Source organism: Mesoplodon bidens (genome assembly GCF_964165515.1).
Source record: "Mesoplodon bidens genome assembly, chromosome: 2".
Lineage (NCBI taxonomy): Eukaryota > Metazoa > Chordata > Mammalia > Artiodactyla > Ziphiidae > Mesoplodon > Mesoplodon bidens.
In genome coordinates this window covers 119,048,427-119,067,646 of record NC_138177.1, presented here as the reverse complement: position 1 = coordinate 119,067,646, position 19,220 = coordinate 119,048,427, and the positions used below count along the sequence as shown (strand labels likewise).

Below are 19,220 nucleotides of genomic sequence, written 5' to 3'. Positions count from 1 at the left end.
TTAAAAAGTCTTTTATAACATTAACATTTGCTAAAAACTAGACTAACACACTTTAGAAGACAGAAATGTTTTTACTTTTAAAGTACAGACTTGTGTTTGTTTTGCCTAACTGGTTAAAGTATTTCCAAGTCACAAGTTTATTTATCCAATACCTACTGAGCACTACTATGTGCCAAGTACTGTGCTAGATGCTAGAAGTACAAACTGAAATAAAATATAATTCTTGTTCCCTTCAAGGAGTTTATAATCTAATGAGGGAGACATACTATAATTAGTATAACCATGTTATAATCAAAGTACAAAGGATACTATAAAAGCAAACAAGGAGGTCAAGAATACTTTTTTGAAGTACTAAAGTGAATTTGGAAGGTCAGGTAAAAGTTACAACTGTGCTTCCTAACTTGACTGTGAACCAGAACCACATATAGAGTTGATGTCTAGGACTCACTTCAGATTTAGTGAATTAGAATCTCCCGGGGTGAAGCCGAGAAATCAGTATTTTTAACATGTACCTTGAGTGATTCAGAATCACGGCCAGGTTTTGCTGGCAGTGAGCTAGAAGTATAGACAACCATTCCAGGCAAAGAGAATAGCTCAGTATGGTTGGAGTAGGTGAAATACAGACAGAAAATCAAAAAGAAATCAGAACAAGAGTACTGACACAATTAATGTGACATTTCAAACAGGATCTAAGGAATTGATGTGAACTTCCACAATAAAAGGCAATAATCTGTGTCATGTGTTTTGGTAAATGATTTCTGACATGAACTAGTTTCTTATTGAAGTATATGGGAAAACTAAATGCAAATACTTTGCACTGCAAGACAAAGTAAAATGCTCCTTTTAAAAAGCAAATAAAGTAAAACAAAACAAAACAGAGTTCTACTCATAATTTTTATTCAATGCAGTGACCACTCATTTTTCTCAGGATACACAGCCTGAGAAGCTATGATATATGTCAGAAGCTAGGATAATACTGTTTTAACTTGAAAATGTTCCATAATGTATAAAATAAATTCAAACTGTATTTTGAAATTCAAGCTTTAAAACTGAAAACCACTCAATGATTTTAAGTTTCCAAACTGTTATTTCATAATAGTTTATTACTTTATGATTAAAATTTACTTATAATTATATTTTTATACTTAATTCCAGGTAGGAGTAAAGTGAGATAAGTCACCAAGAAGAGGAGTATTCACGATAATAGACTAAAAGCCAAATAGAATCTATTCTATTGATCGCTTTGTATTAAGTAGCAAATGTTTTAAATCATCAACTGTTTCAATCTCCAATTCATTCTCCAACAAAGACTTCATAACCAGAGATGCAGACAGGAAAGCATTTGAAACAGGAATAAGCTTTTAAAGAATATTCTTCAGAAACCTAAGGACAAACTTACTAATTATTATATATAAAATATATCCTACAGTTATATTCTATTTCTAAAAAGTCCTTCTAAATCTTACTTAAATCATTTAAACACATCCTAATGACTTATAGACAGGACAAAGACTCATTTACCAAAGTGAAACCTACTGCCAAACCATGCAGAGTAATTCCCTGAAGGAGCACATTGGGTATAGAAGCAATAGCAGTTAAAAATCAACAGACTAACCACATACACCTATTTGAGAACTAATTAACAAACAACAGTAATCAGCTAATTACAAGAATAATTCTTAAACTTGATATAACAAATCATCCTTTCTCAGACTTAATTTAATGTACTTTTTTAAAATGGTATTACCAAGACGCCTTAACTTCCAGATGAAATACAGGAATTAAATTACAGCTCCAAGGCTATAGTTGTCAGCTTCTTAGGCTAAAATGATCTATTGACATAGACTGTAAGATAACTTTGTTTCCTGAGTCATGCCCTGCTTCCTTTCTTCTCCTGCAGCACTTTATACATATCTCTATTCACTTTACTGTAAGTACCTAAATCCTGCAAAGAAGGTAGTACCATTACCATGTAATAGCTAAGGAAATAGGCTTAGTATCACGAAATGATTAACCAAAATCACCACTAAACCCAGATTTCAAACTCAGATCTGTTTAACTGCAAAGCTCTTTCCACACTGCCTCACAGGTAGAGAGGAACACAGGACTAAGTAAATCAAACCTAAGTAACTGAACTGGCTGCAATTTCTTCTATAACTGCTTTGGAAGTAGCAAAAATAGATCTATCATATCTGACAAACCAAACGTAGAGGACAAGTATTTAGGGGTGGAGGTGTGGGAGTTCTGCTTAGTACCTGAGCTCCCTCATATAATTAGGGAATATACCACTTTATGAGTCTTCACAGAAGGTAGAGCCCCCCCTCCTTACAGAGAAGCTAACAGTGCCACATAGTCATTCTTCTTGTCACCCCTGCAGCATGGACATGGGCACTTAATCTATATTCTGCCAACATGACATTCCCACCAAGGACTCTAAATTAAGATCTAGAGACAGTAAGAAGCTGGGACAGCAAAGGTTAGATTTTGCCAGGAGGCCGCAGAAGCAACATTAAGTTTCCAAAGGCAATGGTAGCAGTAATGTAGTAGCTGAGTCTAGCCATCAGCAATTCAAAGTGCATTCCTATCACTAGACTGGTTTTATGCCATGATTTTTAGATATGTCTTTTCTGTTACGTAGTCTCTCTTATTCCTGTCTCTTTAAGGCCTCAGCCTTCCCAGCAATTTGGTAAACTAATCAATATGCTTTCAATAAATACCTTTTCTACTTGAATCGGTCAGAATTGCCTTCTGTTGCCTACAATTAAACCCAGACTGAAGCATTGAATAATTAAATAAATGACACTGAACAATTATACTTTATCAAATCTTTTTACCTTAGTGTTGATTGTTGTTTTATATAATTTGCCATTATGCTCTTAAGTAAGAACTATTTTATACATGATAGTTATGCTCTAACAACAACAAAATAACCTCAAATTAGGTTTCTTTATGTTTTTCAAAAGCAACACAAAAACACAAATATAATATCATCTAAAGGTGATTTTCACTGAGGATCAGAGTTAAGCTTTATTAAGAATACTTACCTGTCAGGAATACCTAGCCTCTTGACACTTCTATAAACAGAAAGAGTATTTGCAACATGTCGATAATTAAACCAGAATCGGGATGTACATACCTAAAGTAATAAAACAAATATATTATTTTTAGGAATCAAAATAAGCTACAGAGTTACAGAATTACTTCTCTTTAAGTAGGATATAGAGATGCCTAAAAAAAGAGTATGTCATAATCAGGACTAGAAACAGCAAAGCACATAAAGAATGGTCAATAAAACCAATCTCTCTAGAGAAAGGTCTTTCATAACTAGTCTTAAAAACACATTCAGCTTAAGAGAAAACAAAGCTTTGGGGAATTTAATCAAATACTGAACCAACTTAGTTACTCTCAATTTATGATTCTATAATGTTCCTATTTCTAAAATATTAAATTCTTTAGAACCAAAGACAATGCCCATAATCTCTTCATGGAATAGAAAAGAATATTAACTACATTGGGTTATATAATATTCCTTTCACTCTTGATTGCTTCCTAATTTTAGTTGTGAAAAACATAAGAGAGAGACTAAAACAAAGCATAGAAAACAGGTTTATATGCACATAAGGGAATGCATTATAAAGAAGCTGTTGAATGGAACAGAAAACTAGAAATGATTTCAACAAGTTTTACACTTAAAGACAAACTGATCCTTAAAAAAGATAACAAAGATACTAGGAAAATCTAATGCCATGCCTCAAAAGTCAGCCCTCTCGAACGCTCATTCCAAAGGAGAAACCAGAGACTGGGATCAGTTGGTAATATATCCATCCACTAAGCATCCTCCTACCTCCTACCACACTGTTCTGCTGATAGTAAGTGTAATGACAGTTTTGAGAACACCACAAATGTTCTTGCCCCTGTAAATAGGACGGAACCACAAGACTTTTTTATTAAACTGAATTTTCAACCTGGAATCCAATAAGGAGAAGACTAAAATTCTTGACTACATAAAAAAATATGTACCATAAAATCCTAACAGAAATGAAAAACTTGAAATAATTATAACCCAATAAGAAAAAGATGAACAGCCCAATTTTGAAAAATGGGCAAAGGATGAGAGCAAGCATTTCATAACAAAAGTATTAAAAATAGACAATGAAAGTCTTAAAGATGCTCAACCTCTGTCATAATATAAGAAAACATAAATCAGGTTTGTGATGTTTCTGTTGGGCTGAAGGCTTCCTTAAGCAGATTTCTAGCCACTGTGAGAATGGTAAATGGCTTTCAGCTCATGCTGAGTGGCTGCCTAGACTCCTGTACTGAGGAGGATTGTGAAGCGAGTCCAGGGGCTGCAATGAACTCTGAGCACTGGCTTTCACTGGTAAGCAAGGGAGCCTCTGATTGGAGTCAAGATGGCAGAGTAGGAGGATGCAGAGTTAGTGTCTCCTCACAACTAGAGCACCTACCAGGCGCTGCTGGAGGACCTCAGACACCTAAGGGGACAGGAGGAATCCCTGCATTATCGGGCCAGAGGTCAGGCCTGATCTCCTGTGGTGGGAGTGCCAAGTCCAAACCACTGGACTACAAGAGAACCTCAGACCCCAGGGAATATTAATCAGTGTGAGCTCTCCCAGAGGTGCTCATCTTGGCACCAAGACCCAGCTCCATCCAACTGCCTGCAAATTCCAGTGCTGGATGCCTCACACCAAACAACCAGCAACAAAGGAACACAGCAGCACTCATCAAAAAAAAAAAAATGAGATGACAAAAATATATGTTACAGATGAAGGAGCAAGGTAACCTACAAGACCAAATAAATGAAGAGGAAATAGGCAACCTACCTGAAAAAAAAATTCAGGGTAATGATAGTAAAGGTGATCCAAAATCTCAGAAACAGAATGATGGCACGCATTAAGAAAATACAAGAAATGTTTAACAAGGACCTAGAAGAACTAAAGAACAAATAGTGATGAACAACAAACTCACTGAAAGGAATCAACAGCAGAATAATTGAAGAAGAACAAATAAGTGAGCTGGAAGATAGAATGGTGGCAATAACTGCCAAGGAGCAGAATAAAGAAAAAAGAATGAAGAGAAATAAGGACAGTCTCAGAGACCTCTGGGACAACATTAAATGCATCAACAGGCGAACTATAGGGGTCCAAGAAGAAGAAGAGAAAGAAAAAGCTCTGAGAAAATATTTGAAGAGATTATAGTTGAAAACTTCCCTAACATGGGAAAGGAAATAGCCACAAAAGTTCAGGAAGCACAGTGGGTCCCAGACAGTAAAAACCCAAGGAGAAACATGTCAAGACACATATTAAACTAACAAAAATTAAATTCAAAGAAAAAATGTTAAAAGCAGGAAGGGAAAAGCAACAAATAACATACAAGGGAATCCCCATAAAGTTATCAGCTGATTTTTCAGCAGAAATTCTGCAGACCAGAAGGGAGTGGCAGGACATATTTAAAGTGATGAAAGGGAAAAACCTACAAACAAGATTACTCTACCCAGCAAGGATCTCATTCAGATTCAATGGAGAAATAAAAAGCTTTACAGACAAGCAAAAGCTAAGAAAATTCAGCACCACCAAACCAGCTTTACAACAAATGCTATAGGAACTTCTCTAGCAGGAAACACAAGAGAAGAAAAAGACCCACAAACAAACCCAAAACAATTAAGAAAATGGTAATAGTAACATACATATCGATAATTGCCTTGAATGTAAATGGATTAAATGCTCCAACCAAAAGACACAGACTGGCTGAATGGATACAAAAACAAGACCCATATATATGTCTCTACAAGAGACCCACCTCACACCTAGGGACACATACAGACTGAAAGTGAGGGGATGGAAAAAGATATTCCATGCAAATGGAAATCAAAAGAAAGCTGGAGTAGCAATACTCATATCAGATAAAATAGACTTTAAAATAAAGACTGTTACAAGAGATAAGGAAGGACACTACATAATGATCAAGGGATCAATCCAAGAAGATATAATTATAAATATTTATGCACCCAACACAGGAGCAACTCAATACATAAGGCAAATGCTAACAGCCATAAAAGGGGAAATCAATACTAACACAATAATAGTGGGGGACTTTAACACCCCACTTACACCAATGGACAGATCATCCAGACAGAAAATAAATAAGGAAACAGAAGCTTTAAATGACACAACAGACCAGACAGACTTAATTGATATTTATAGGACATTCCACCCAAAAGCAGCAGAATACAATTTCTTCTCAAGTGCACACAGAACATTCTCCAGGATAGACTGCACCCTGGGTAACAATGAAGCCTCAGTAAATTTAAGAAAACTGAAGTTGTATCAAGCACCTTTTCTGACCACAACACTATGAGATTAGAAATTAATTGCAGGAAAAAAACTGTTAAAAACACAAACACATGGAGGATAAATAATACGCTACTAAATAACCAAGAGATCACTGAGGAATCAAAGAGGAAATCAGAAAATACATAGAAACAAATAACTGTGAAAACACGAGGACCCAAAACCTATGGGATGCAGCAAAAGCAGTTCTAAGAGGGAAACTATAGCAATTCAATCTCACTTCAAGAAACAAGAAAAATCTCAAATAAACAATCTAACCTTATACCTAAAGCAACTTGGGAAAGAAGAACAAAAAAATCCCAAAGGCAGTAAAAGGAAAGAAATCATAGAGATCAGACAAGAAATGAATAAAATAGAAATGAAGAAAACAATAGCAAAGATAAATAAAACTAAAAGTTGGTGGTTTGACAAGATAAACAAAATTGATAAACCTTTAGCCAGACTCATCAAGAAAAAAAGGGAGAGGATTCAAATCAATAAAATTGGAAATGGAAAAGCAGAAATTACAACTGACACTGCAAAACTACAAAGGATTGTGAGAGATTACTACAAGCAACTGTATGCCAATAAAATGGACAACCTGGAAGAAATGGACAAATTCTTAGAAAAGCACAACCTCCAGAGATGGAACCAGAAAGAAACAGAAAATATAAATAGATTATCACAAGTAATGAAATTGAAAATGTAATTAAAAATCTTCCAACAAACAAAAGCCCAGGACCAGATGACTTCACAGGTGAATTCTATCAAACATTTAGAGAAGAGCTGACACCTATCCTTCTCAAACTCTTCCAAAAATTGCAGAGGGAGGAACACTCCCAAACAAGTTCTATCATCACCCTGATACCAAAACCAGACAAAGATATCACAAAGAAAGAAAATTAGACACTAATATCACTGATGAACATAGATGTAAAAACCTCAAAAAAATACTAGCAAACAGAATCCAACAACATATTAAAAGGATCATACACCATGATCATGCACCTGGGATTTATCCCAGGGATGCAAGGATTCTTCAATATAGGTAAGTCAACCAATGTGATAACACCATATTAACAAATTAAAGAATAAAACCAAATGATCATCTCAATTGATGCAGAAAAATCTTTTGACAAAATTCAACACCCATTTATGATAAAAACTCTACAGAAAGTGGGCACAGAGGGAACCTACCTCAACATAATAAAGGCGATATATGACAAACCCACAGCAAAGATCATTCTCAATGGTGAAAAACTGAAAGCATCTGCTCTAAGATCAGGAAAAAGACAAGGATGTCCACTCTCACCACTATTATTCAACATAGTTTTGGAAGTCCTAGCCACGGCAGTCAGAGAAGAAAAAGAAATAAAAGGAATATAAATTGGAAAAGAAGAAGTAAAACTGTCACTGTTTACAGATGACATGATACTATACATAGAAAATCATAAAGATGCCACCAGAAAACCACTAGAGCTAATCAGTGAATTTGGTAAAGTTGCAGGATACAAAATTAATGCACAGAAACATCTTGCATTCCTATACACTAACAACGAGAGATCAGAAAATTATGGAAACTATCCCATTTACTATCACAACAAAAAGAATAAAATACCTAGGCATAAACCTACCTAAGGAGGCAAAAGCCCTGTACTCAGAAAAATATAAAACACTGATGAAAGAAACCAAAGATGACAAAAACAGATGAAGAGATATACCATGTTCTTGGACTGGAATAATCAATATTGTGAAAATGACTACATTACCCAAAGCAATCTACAGATTCAATGCAATCCCTATCAAATTACCAATGGCATTTTTCACATAATTAGAACAAAAAATTTTACAATTTGTATGGAAACACAAAAGACTCCAAATAGCCAAAGCAATCTTGAGAAAGAAAAATGGAGCTGGAGGAATCAAGCTCCCTGACTTCAGACTATACTACAAATCTACAGTAATCAAGACAGTATGGTACTGACACAAATACAGAAATATAGATCAATGGTACAGGACAGAAAACCCAGAGATAAACCCATGCACATATGGTCACCTAATCTATGACAAAGGAGGCAAGAATATACAATGGAGAAAAGACAGTCTCTTCATAAGTGGTGCTGGGAAAACTGGACAGCTACATGTAAAAGAATGAAATTAGGACACTACCTAATACCATACACAAAAATAAACTCAAAATGGATTAAAGACCTAAATGTAAGAGTTGACACTATAAAACTCTTAGAGGAAAACATAGGCAGAACACTCTATGACATAAATCACAGCAAGATCCTTTTTGACCCACCTCCTAGAGAAATGGAAATAAAAACAAGAATAAACAAATGGGACCTAATGAAACTTAAAAGTTTTTGCACAGCAAAGGAAACCACAAACAAGACAAAAAGACAACCCTCAGAATGGGAGAAAATATTTGCAATCAAAGTAACCGACAAAGGATTAATCTCCAAAATACACAAACAACCCATGCAGCTCAATATCAAAAAAACAAACAACCCAATCCAAAAATGGGTAGAAGACCTAAACAGACATTTCTCCAAAGAAGACATACAGGTGGCCAAGAGGCACATGAAAAGATGCTCAACATCACTAATTATTAGAGAAATGCAAATCAAAACTACAATGAGGTATTACCTCACACCGGTCAGAATGGCCATCATCAAAAAATCTACAAACTATAAATGCTGGAGAGGGTGTGGAGAAAAGGGAAGCCTCTTGCACTGTTGGTGGGAATGTAAATTGATACAGCCACTATGGAGAACAGTATGGTGGTTCCTTAAAACACTAAAAATAGAACTACCATATGACCCAGCAATCCCACTGCTGGGCATATACCCTGAGAAAACCTTAATCCAAAAAGAGTCACGTACCACAATGTTCATTGCAGCACTATTTACAATAGCCAGGACATGGAAGAAACCTAAGTGTCCATAGACAGATGAATGGAAAAAGAAGATGTGGCACATATATACAATGGAATCTTACTCAGCCATAAAAAGAAATGAAATTGAGTTATCTGTAGTGAGGTGGATGGACCTAGAGTCTGTCACACAGAGTGAAGTAAGTCAGAAAGAGAAAAACAAATATCATATATTAACGCATATACGCGGAATCTAGAAAAATGGTACAGATGAACCTATTTGCAGGGCAGGAATAGAGACACAGACGTAGAGAACGGATGTGTGGACACGGGGGGAAAGGGAGGGTGGGATGAACTGGGAGATTAGGATTGACATATATACACTATCGTGTAAAATAGCTAGCTAGTGGGAACCTGCTGTATAGCACAGGGAGCTTAGCTTGGTGCTCTGTGATGACCTAGATGGGTCGGATGGGTGTTGGGGGGAGGGAGGTCCAAGAGGGAGGGCATATGTGTATACATATAGCTGATTCACTTCGTTGTACGGCAGAAACTAACACAACATTGTAAAGTAGTTATACAACAATTAAAAAAAAAACATAAATTGATAAGTATCCAAGAGTCTGACAATTCGCACTATTGGCAAGGGTATGACAATACCCTTGCCAATAGTATGCGGGCAAATACTATAGATATGAGGACAAAACACTCATATCCTATTTATGGGAATGTGAACTAATATAAACTTTCTAAGAGGGTAATTTGCAACATATATCATTTGAAAATGTACTTATTTTTTGATTTAGCTCATATAAGCATGCAAAAATATGTGTTCAAGGACTTTCACTATAATATTGCCTACATTAGCAAAAATCAAAACCAAAAAGCTAGAGACAAAATCACTACCCATCAGTATTATTTTTTTAACCATGAGTATGGATTACCTTTGTAACATTTTTTATTAAACAGAGACAAAAATGTTTTATTCAAAGCAGATCCTGAAACTAAAATAGAATCCGATTTTCCTTCTATCTCCCTCTGGTGGCAAGTTTTCTCAATCATTACAAGAGCGAAGGGGTATTTCATTTACCTCTGATCATCTAGTCAAGACTAAAATTAATTCAAACTGGGAGGAAAAACATATATATATATACATATATATGTATATATATATATGTATATATATATACATATTTTCTTTAATTTGAACTACATAACATTTAAAGAAATTTATGTTTTATACTTTCAACTTGGCCCTGGTCAAATTTCATAATTTTCCACTTAAGAAAGTACAATTTATTGAAGTCTCACTCTACTAAGTCTGAGTTAATGTGTAAAATATTGCACAAAACATGAAAACTGCAGTTGTCAAATACTCAGAAGTAATTCTTTTTCACCCTCTATTTCTCATCTGAGACCTAGGTTGCTGAGATTAGAGAGGGGCTCAGTTAAAGGTTTCCCAGAACAAGGAAGACTTCAATGTGTGTGTAGTATAAGCTAATAGGCTCCTATTCTAAAAGATGAGCCCTTTGGCAATTAGCTGTCTGCACATAGGCAGTTATTCCCTCTTTTAAGAATTCCTATAGAGAGACTAATTGGAAGTGCCCTTAGTTTCCTATAGAGCAAGTTATCCTCTCAAATTGGTGGATCATGGCCTGCCTCCTCATAGTTTTCCCCAATTTAAGTGGTCACTGAAAACGTATCTCCTTATCATGAGCAGCTTTTGTTCAATTCCTTCATAAAATCTCTTAGGAGGCAGTAGCATATAAAAGGTTTTTGTTCCTGAAGAACAAGAAAATGAGTCATGAACCCACGTTGCTATTCTATTTAATCACAGTAACATAAAATAATTTGGCTTCTAAACTTTTCTGTATAGCTTGAATTTTCTACAATGATCATTTATTTTTGTAAACAGAAAAAAACAATTAAAAAATAAAAACAAAATAGCCAAAGTAGAGAGTATCTATAAACAAATATTACAGATAAGAAATACAATTACTAGTTTCCATCATTAAAATAACTCTACACTTTATAAAATGCTCCCTTTCACAATAGGATCCCTAATTTATTTTTCCATGTATTTACACATCACCACTTGACAGACACACTGAAGACAAAGGATATTATTAGTTGATGTGATCAATTTAAAATATAGCCAAATGAAAATAATTTCTGTTATAAGTTTTATTTTCAAGAACTTGATTCACACAAAATTTCTCAGATACACATCTAATGTAAAAAACGAGGTATACCATTATAGAATACACTTACCAAAACTGCCCAGTTGTTCGTATGGCCACTTCTAAAGAACTGTTCCGTTTGATCCTATTAGTCAAATAATAGCAAAAAGCTTAAAAGAAAGTCACATTTCCCAGAATAAAGACTGATAAAGGACAGTTAAGATTCACAGAGTTTTTACAGTTGTAATAACAGTAAGCCATCATTGTGCAAGTTTATAAATATTCTAGTATCTGACCTTATGAAAGACAAAATAGTTTTATTTTGGGGAAGCGGGAAGCTACTGCAAGAGGGGATTTTTGCTTTTAAACATTTTATCTCAAATGCAGTCAGCTCTTCCTCATGCTTCTCATTTTCCATTCAGTCTTCAAATTGTGAATGACATTTCATTTCTTGATTCACATATATTAATACCCTTCCTGCTGAAATTTCATTCAATATTCGCTCCTACTCTGTGCTGAGTGTTTCCTATTATTTTATTTTAACTCACCAATATATGTGATTAAACACATTCTCTAGCATACTTCCATGTACCATTTTGCTAATCTGTTAAAGTCTGAATTATATTTACCATCATGGAACATTAAAAACCTCAGCATCCAATACCATCTAGACACCTAATGAATATGACTTTTATTATGTATTAAAATAACAGTGAATATAAACCATAATGGTTTCAGATCTGCCCCTAAACAGTATTAATTACTAGAAAGTCAGACTGCCTGGATTCAAATCTGGACCCTACTACCTACTAGCTGTATAAACTTAGGAAAGCTGCTTAATTTCTCTGTACTTCCATTTCCCCACCTATAAAATGACAACATTACCTGACTCACAGAATGTAGGAATGGTGACTAGAACATAGTAATTGTATAACAAATATTAGCTGTTTTAATTTTCAGCTGTCAAGAAAATTTCAGAAAGAATGAAATAAAAAATTCACTCAGTGTGTGTGCGTCATATGTGTGTGTGTGTCTGTGTGCGCGCCATATATATATATATATATATATATATATATATATTTCTTTTTAAACTTTCTCAACAGCTGCATAGATGCTAAAGAAAGCAATGTGCTATAGTGGTTTAGGAATTTGAAGATCTGGCTGTGAGAATGGGGTTAAGTCATTTAGCTCTGTAGACTTGATTTTCCTCATGTAGAAATGGGAGTTGACCCGATAACCTCTAATGTCCCTTCCAGCTCCAAAATCCTCACATCATTAAGACTTCAGTGAAAAAATTGAGATGGCAAAACTCTTTTGTGATTGTTTAGACAATATAGACACTGCAAAGTTATTCATTCATTCTACACATAGTTAGTGGAGCACCTATTATGTGCCAGGTACCATGTAATGTACAGTGATGCAAAAAAGTCACTAAAAAGCATGCTGCTTCCTCTCAAGAATCCCAGAGTTCAATAAAGAAGACAAGCATGCAAACACGTTACACTAGTATGTAACATTCATTCATTCATCACATTCATTGGGTACCATGTGCCAGTCCCTGTTCAGTGTTCAGAATACAATGATGGGCAAAAACAGTGCTAGTACTTGCCTCCAAAGAGGTTACTATCCAATTTGATAGACATACATTAAGCAGATAAGGACAAACTACAAATTCTATAAAGGTAAGATATACAGTATCATAAGAGAGTATAATAGGGGGACCCAACCTGATCAGGGAATGGGAAGGGGAAGGGCTGGCAGGGATGTCAGGGAAGGTTTCTCTAGAGAAGTGACATTTGGTTAGGATCCAAAAGATAATGAGAAGAGGGAAGATAATTCCAGACCGAGGGAACATGAGCCCTAACGGCAGAAGGAAGCTTAAAAATTTCTAGAAACTGAAAGATTAGCATAACTAGAAGTTTGAAAAAGAGAGAGAGGGAGAGAGAACTGGAGGTGTAGGCAGGAGCCAAAGAATGCAAGGCCTTGTTTATGGGTCATAATCAAGATTTAGTTCTTTATCCTTAAAGCAGCATTAAGGTATATACGGGTGACATAATCAGATTTGCATATTTAAAAGTTACTCTGGCTGCAGCTTGGAGAACAGACTGGAAAGAAAAAAGAATGACTTGAGCCAGACCAATTAGGCAGCTATTGTCCTCTTAGTGAAAGATGATGTAATAATAGAGTACAAAGCATACATGGGTTATAAGACAGGAGTGCTACACTAGCTAAGCACACAAATTACAACAGTAAAGGCAAAAGTAAAAGATAGGGAAAGATTCTACAGAGGTTAGCTTTTACTGCATTTAGTAAATAAGCAAACAGAAGAAACTGGAGGAATGAAACATGGTAACGTAAAAAAGCACAACTGTGTAACTACAAAAAAGAGTAATGGTATCCAAAATGAAGTATACAAAATAACCTACTACAATAAATAAGGAAAATAGAACTTCTATTTAAGTTTACATTATCTAAACAATATGCTTTATAAATAGAATATATAAATTAGCAATAATTCATGAATAGAAAGAGGGAGTGCATGCTCTCTTTTTTAACTGGTAGGGATGTGTATTCAAAAAGTTTTGAGCCGGTGGTCTAAGCTCAAGGTCTGAGATGGTGGGGAGAATGGGGTCCTATATGAAGACTGGAAAAGTCTCTGCTTAGAGACCAGATCATGATGTTTAGACTTTATTCTGTATGCAATGAAAAAAATACTGAAAAGATTCAATCAGAAGAATAACCTGATCAGGTTTACATTTGATGAAGACTAAAGTAAGGGAGTTTGGAAGCCTGGAGGAAAAAAGATAAAGTTATTGCAATAATCTAAGCAAGAAATGACCAGGGCCTGCATTAAGCCTGTCGAACTAGACAGGTGAAAGCAATCTTAAAAGTTCAGAACATAGAATTTAGTGATGATTAAAATGTGAAATAAAGAGGAGTTAATTGTTAAAAACCCTAGGTTTCTAGCTTAGGAGCAACCCCATAGGAGGTGGGGTAGGCAGAATATAAAACTTTGGACACAAATTTTCAACTGTCTGCTGACTATCTGGGCCCCTAAGCCAGCTGGATATTCTGAAAAATGATGCTAGAGATGTAGGCTGCAGAACTGAACGAAAGTATTATCAGAGTACAGTGGATAGTAAAAGCTTTGTAACGCGCCAGAACGTAGTGTGAGCCAAAAATAAAACACCGTATCCCTCTGACTCCTATTAAAGGAGAGCGTTATAGTTTGGTAGCAGGGAAAAGTAAGTGCGGCACTCATGCACTGACCTTTCACCTGCTAGGGACTGCACGCTCATCGGAGCAAAGGATCAGGCCCTCCCCCGCCGCCCAGGACTTGATTCTTTTCATTCACCGTTTTAAAAGTCTGAAACAGACGGACACTGTCCTATCCCGTCCCCTGCGACACCCTCCCCACAGCCCAGTCAGCCTAGGAAGAGGCTGGTGGGTGACTCCAGAAGGCTTCCCTCGGCGGCTGTGTATCGGACATCTGCTGGGCGCTGAGAGCCAGGCCACAGCTGTCCCCCCAGGGCCCTGTCGCTCAGAGGGCCTGCCTCCTACCTCGATCTGACTAGCCGCCAAGCTGCCGAAGGGCAAGAGCAATAACCCTACCAGGGTAGTGAAACCCTGGCCGAGAAAAGAGGTGTCGGCCATGTTTGCCGGCTTCCGCCTCGCGCACCTGGAGGGGCGGAGCGAGTGCCGTAAAGCAGCGCGGGGCAGGGCTTTCGTAGTTTTGTTTTGGTTTTTTTTTTTTTCTTTGCGACTCCTGCCCCGCCTCCTGGCCCCTCGACCGCCTTTAGAATCCTGCGCTTCCGTAGACCTTGAGTTTCCTGGGTAACTGGGGCACGGTGGACGAAGGACGTGGATACTTTGTCTTTATGCTGCTTCCTAATCTTCAAAAATTTTACATTTAATGGTAACATGGAATTCTTATGCCTCAGCCAAAGTAATTGCCCTTCTTTGGGGCAATACAAAGTCTCAACGTTTTACTATTAAAATAATATTGTAAAGAGTATCTTTGGGTATTGGCTTTTTACACTTGCGAGTTACTTTCTTTGGATAATTTTCCTGGAGTGGGAATGTTGAGTCAAAGGATACAAAAGTTGTCGTGGCTATGAATGATGTTGCTCTCCAAAGTGTACAAATCTACAGTGCCATCAAAATACGCAACCTAAGACCAAATTATACCGTTTTTTTCTAAATTCCTTGGGATAAAATGTTACCTCAAGGTTGTTATACTTCTAATCCTTTAATTACTATCAGGATCTGATGTCTTGTTTTATAAAATATCTGTACGTCCTCTGATGTAAATTTTATGTTCATAGCTTTGTTTTACATATGAGTTTGAATGATATCTTTATAAAGAAGTGACATTGACCCCAGCCATATTTTATGCTATTGCTTTCCCAGTCTCTTGTCTCTCTTTCCATTTTGTTTCTCTTGCTTTTGCACTTTTTGATATCTTTAATGTTAGGTAGTCAAATTTCAGGCTTTCCCTTGTGAAGATAAGAAAGTTAGCACACTACCACCATGTCTTGTACCTGAATGCCTCAAGTTCATTTAGGTCTCAGATCAAAAATTTTATTTTCTTTTAATTTTATATTTAACTCTTCAACTATCTGGAATATATTTTGCTATATTCTATAAGATGTTTTAATATGTTGACTACTGCTGCATAACAAACCACCCAAAACTTTGTGGTGTGTCCACACCCAGAGACACAAGGATGTAAAAACAGGGAGACATGATTCTGTGGGAGCCATTGCTATAATGATCTACCAGTACTTTTATCAAAATTGGTATTTAATTATCCAGTATAATTTTACATAATGCTTACCTTTTTTATTGACTCATGATATCTCTTGTATTAAATTCTTATAAGAAATAGAATATTTCTAGACTCTGTTCTCTTCAATTAAAATAGGTGTCTAGTTTGGGGCCAGAACCATGTTTTTTAAAAAAATATTTATTTATTTTTATTTTTGGCTGCGTCAGATCTTAGGTACAGCACACGGGATCTTTCATTGAGGGGTCCGGGCTTCTCTCTAGTTGTGGTGCACAGACTCCAGAGCACGTGGGCTCTGTAGTTGCAGCACACAGGCTCTCTAGTTGTGGTGTGGGCTCAATAGCTGCAGCTCACAGCCTCAGTTGCCCCACAGCATGTGGGATCCCAGTTCCCCAACCAGGATTGAACCCACGTCCCCCGCATTGGAAGGCAGACTCTCAACCACTGGAACACCAGGGAAGTCCCCCCATGTTATTTTAATTATTGTTGCTTTTAATATGTTTTCATATTTGGCCTTAGGGCTAACCATTTCAGTACACTTAATTTTTCATGAAATTCTTTGATGACTTTGCCTGGTAATTTTCCCACTGAATTTTATCGTACTTCTTTCAATTTATTTTAAAAAATATACTATTTGGGTTTTTTCAATGGAATTATGAAATATCTGTTAATAAATTTGAGAGAAGCTGACATTTTTATCATATTTAGCCTCTCATTCAGGAATATGGTAGTTTCATTTATTTGTGGTTCCTTTTTTAAATTTCTCAGTAAAACTCTTAAGTCAGAGGTCACTAAATTAAGCTACTTCATAAGCATTTTTAACATTTGTTGTTATTCTTAATGGATGTCCTTTTCATTATATAGGAAATATATATATAAATGATTATAAATAATATCTATAATATTATGTATTCTGTTCAGTTATTGTTGGGATGCAGGTCATATTTTGTGTCCAACTGCTTTTTCATTATTTTAATAAGAATTATTTAATTATCTTAATATTCAAAATTATTTAAAACTTTTGTTTGACAAATTGTTTTGACTTTCCTAGTTTTACAGTAATGTTATCTGCAAATTATCTTTTTGTGTCTTCCTCTCCAGTATTATTTCTGGTATTGTATCTTGTATCAATATTTCATTTTCATGGCTTATGTTATGGCTTAATATTAATTAATATATTAATTGCAGAAGATTTTCTTGTTTCATTTTAATTTTAAAAGAATGGCTTTAGCACTTTTCCATTAAGTCTGTCATTAGCTCTTGGATTTGAGTAATACTCATTGTTATGTGAAAGAAGTAGACTTCTATTTCTCTTTTTTCATTGAACCACTGATTTTCAAGTACGGGGTGGCCAGCTTCAGACCTTAATGTAGGACACATGAGCACTTCTAAACACTACTCAAAGTGGGAAATAATAATTTTTTAATCTGTTAATATGTGAAATAGCATAGTTTAAAATTTGTTAGAATTGTTAATGATACTCAGATACAGAGAACAGATTGGTGGTGCCAGAGGCAGAGGGCAGAGGGTGGGCAAAAGGAGTGAAGACATTCAAAATGTATAAACTTCCACTTAAATAAATCCTGGGAATGGTGACTGTAATTAACAATACTGTATTGTATATTTGAAAGTTGTTAAGAGAATAGATCTTGAAAATTGTTAAGAGAATAGATCTTAAAAGTTCTCGTCGGGCTTCCCTGGTGGCACAGTAGTTAAGAATCCTCCTGCCAATACAGGGGACACGGTTCAAGCCCTGGTCCAGGAAGATTCCACATGCCGCAGAGCAGATAAGCCCGTGCACCCCAACTGCTGAGCCTGAGGTCTAGAGCCCGTGAGCCACAACTACTGAGCCCACATGCCTAGAACCCTTGCTCCACAACAAGAGAAGCCACTGCAATGAGAAGCCCGCGCCACCGCAGGGAAGAGTAGCCCCCCACTCGCCGCAACTAGAGAAAGCCTGCACGCAGCAACGAAAACCCAACACAGCCAAAAATTAATTAAGTAATTAATTTTTTCAAAAGTTTGCATCACAAGAAAAAAATTGTAATTATGTGATGATGGATGTTAACCAGACTTATTGTGGCAGTCATTTTGCAGTATATGCATATATCAAATCATTATGTTGTACACCTAAAACTGATACAATATTTATGTCATTGTATCTCAATCTTTTTAACAAAAGTTGTTAACCAGAGTCTGCATTTAGACTACAATTCAATTCAGTTATTCATTAAATGAATAATTGACTTAGCAACTAAAAGAGAAAACAAGCATTTGATTATCAGATCAAAATTACACACATCTATACACGTGTATTCATGGCTTCTCTAGTAAAGTTTTTATGCCTGAGCCTCACAGTAAGTAGACCATGAGGTCTATCCATGCTGGGTTTTTAAATAGACTTTTTTTAAAATTGACGTATAGTTGATTAACAGTATTATATTAGTTTCAGGTGCACAGCATAGTGAATCAGCATTTTTACAGATTATACTCCATTAAAAGTTATTACAAAACAATGGCTATAATTCCCTATACTATACAATATATCCTTGTTGCTTATGTATTTTGTACGTAGAGGCTTGTATCTCTTAATCCCTTACCCCTGATTTGCCCCTCCTCCCTTTCCTCTCCCCTCTGGTAACCACTAACTTCTTTTTTATATCTGTGAGCCTGTTTCTCATTTTGCTATATACATTTGTTTGTATTGGCTTGGCCAAAAAGTTCATTTGCGTTTTTCCATAAGATGTTATGGAAAACCTGAATGAACTTTTTTGGCCAACCCAAATATCATTTTTTAGATTCCACATATAAGTAGTATGTAAGTAGTATACAGTATTTGTCTTTCTCCATCTGATGTACTCACTAAGCATAATATTCTCTAGGTCCATTCACATTGCTACAAATGTCAGAGTTTCATTCATTTTACGGCTGAGTAGTATTCCATTGTGTGTGTTTGTGTGTGTGTGTGTGTGTGTGTATACACATATATGTATATATATCATATCTTCTTTATCCATTTGTCTATTTCTGGG

The 19,220-nt window shown here is 35.9% G+C and overlaps 1 protein-coding gene across 2 annotated transcripts in view; it reads right to left on the bottom strand.

The window, feature by feature from the left end:
- PIGK (phosphatidylinositol glycan anchor biosynthesis class K) overlaps window positions 1–15,450 on the bottom strand; it is a 140,275-nt gene extending 124,825 nt beyond the window's left edge. The window contains exons 1-3 of one of the 2 annotated variants that reach the window (XM_081220120.1): window positions 14,964–15,450; window positions 11,494–11,547; window positions 3,045–3,136 (exon numbers count right to left, since the gene is read on the bottom strand). In XM_081220120.1, coding sequence (XP_081076246.1) covers window positions 3,045–3,136; window positions 11,494–11,547; window positions 14,964–15,056 — 239 coding nt within the window. In that variant the 5' untranslated portion in view covers window positions 15,057–15,450. The remainder of the gene's footprint in view (window positions 1–3,044; window positions 3,137–11,493; window positions 11,548–14,963) is intronic. The other variant, XM_081220121.1, reaches the window with a different exon arrangement.
- Between the last annotated feature and the right edge of the window lie 3,770 nt (window positions 15,451–19,220).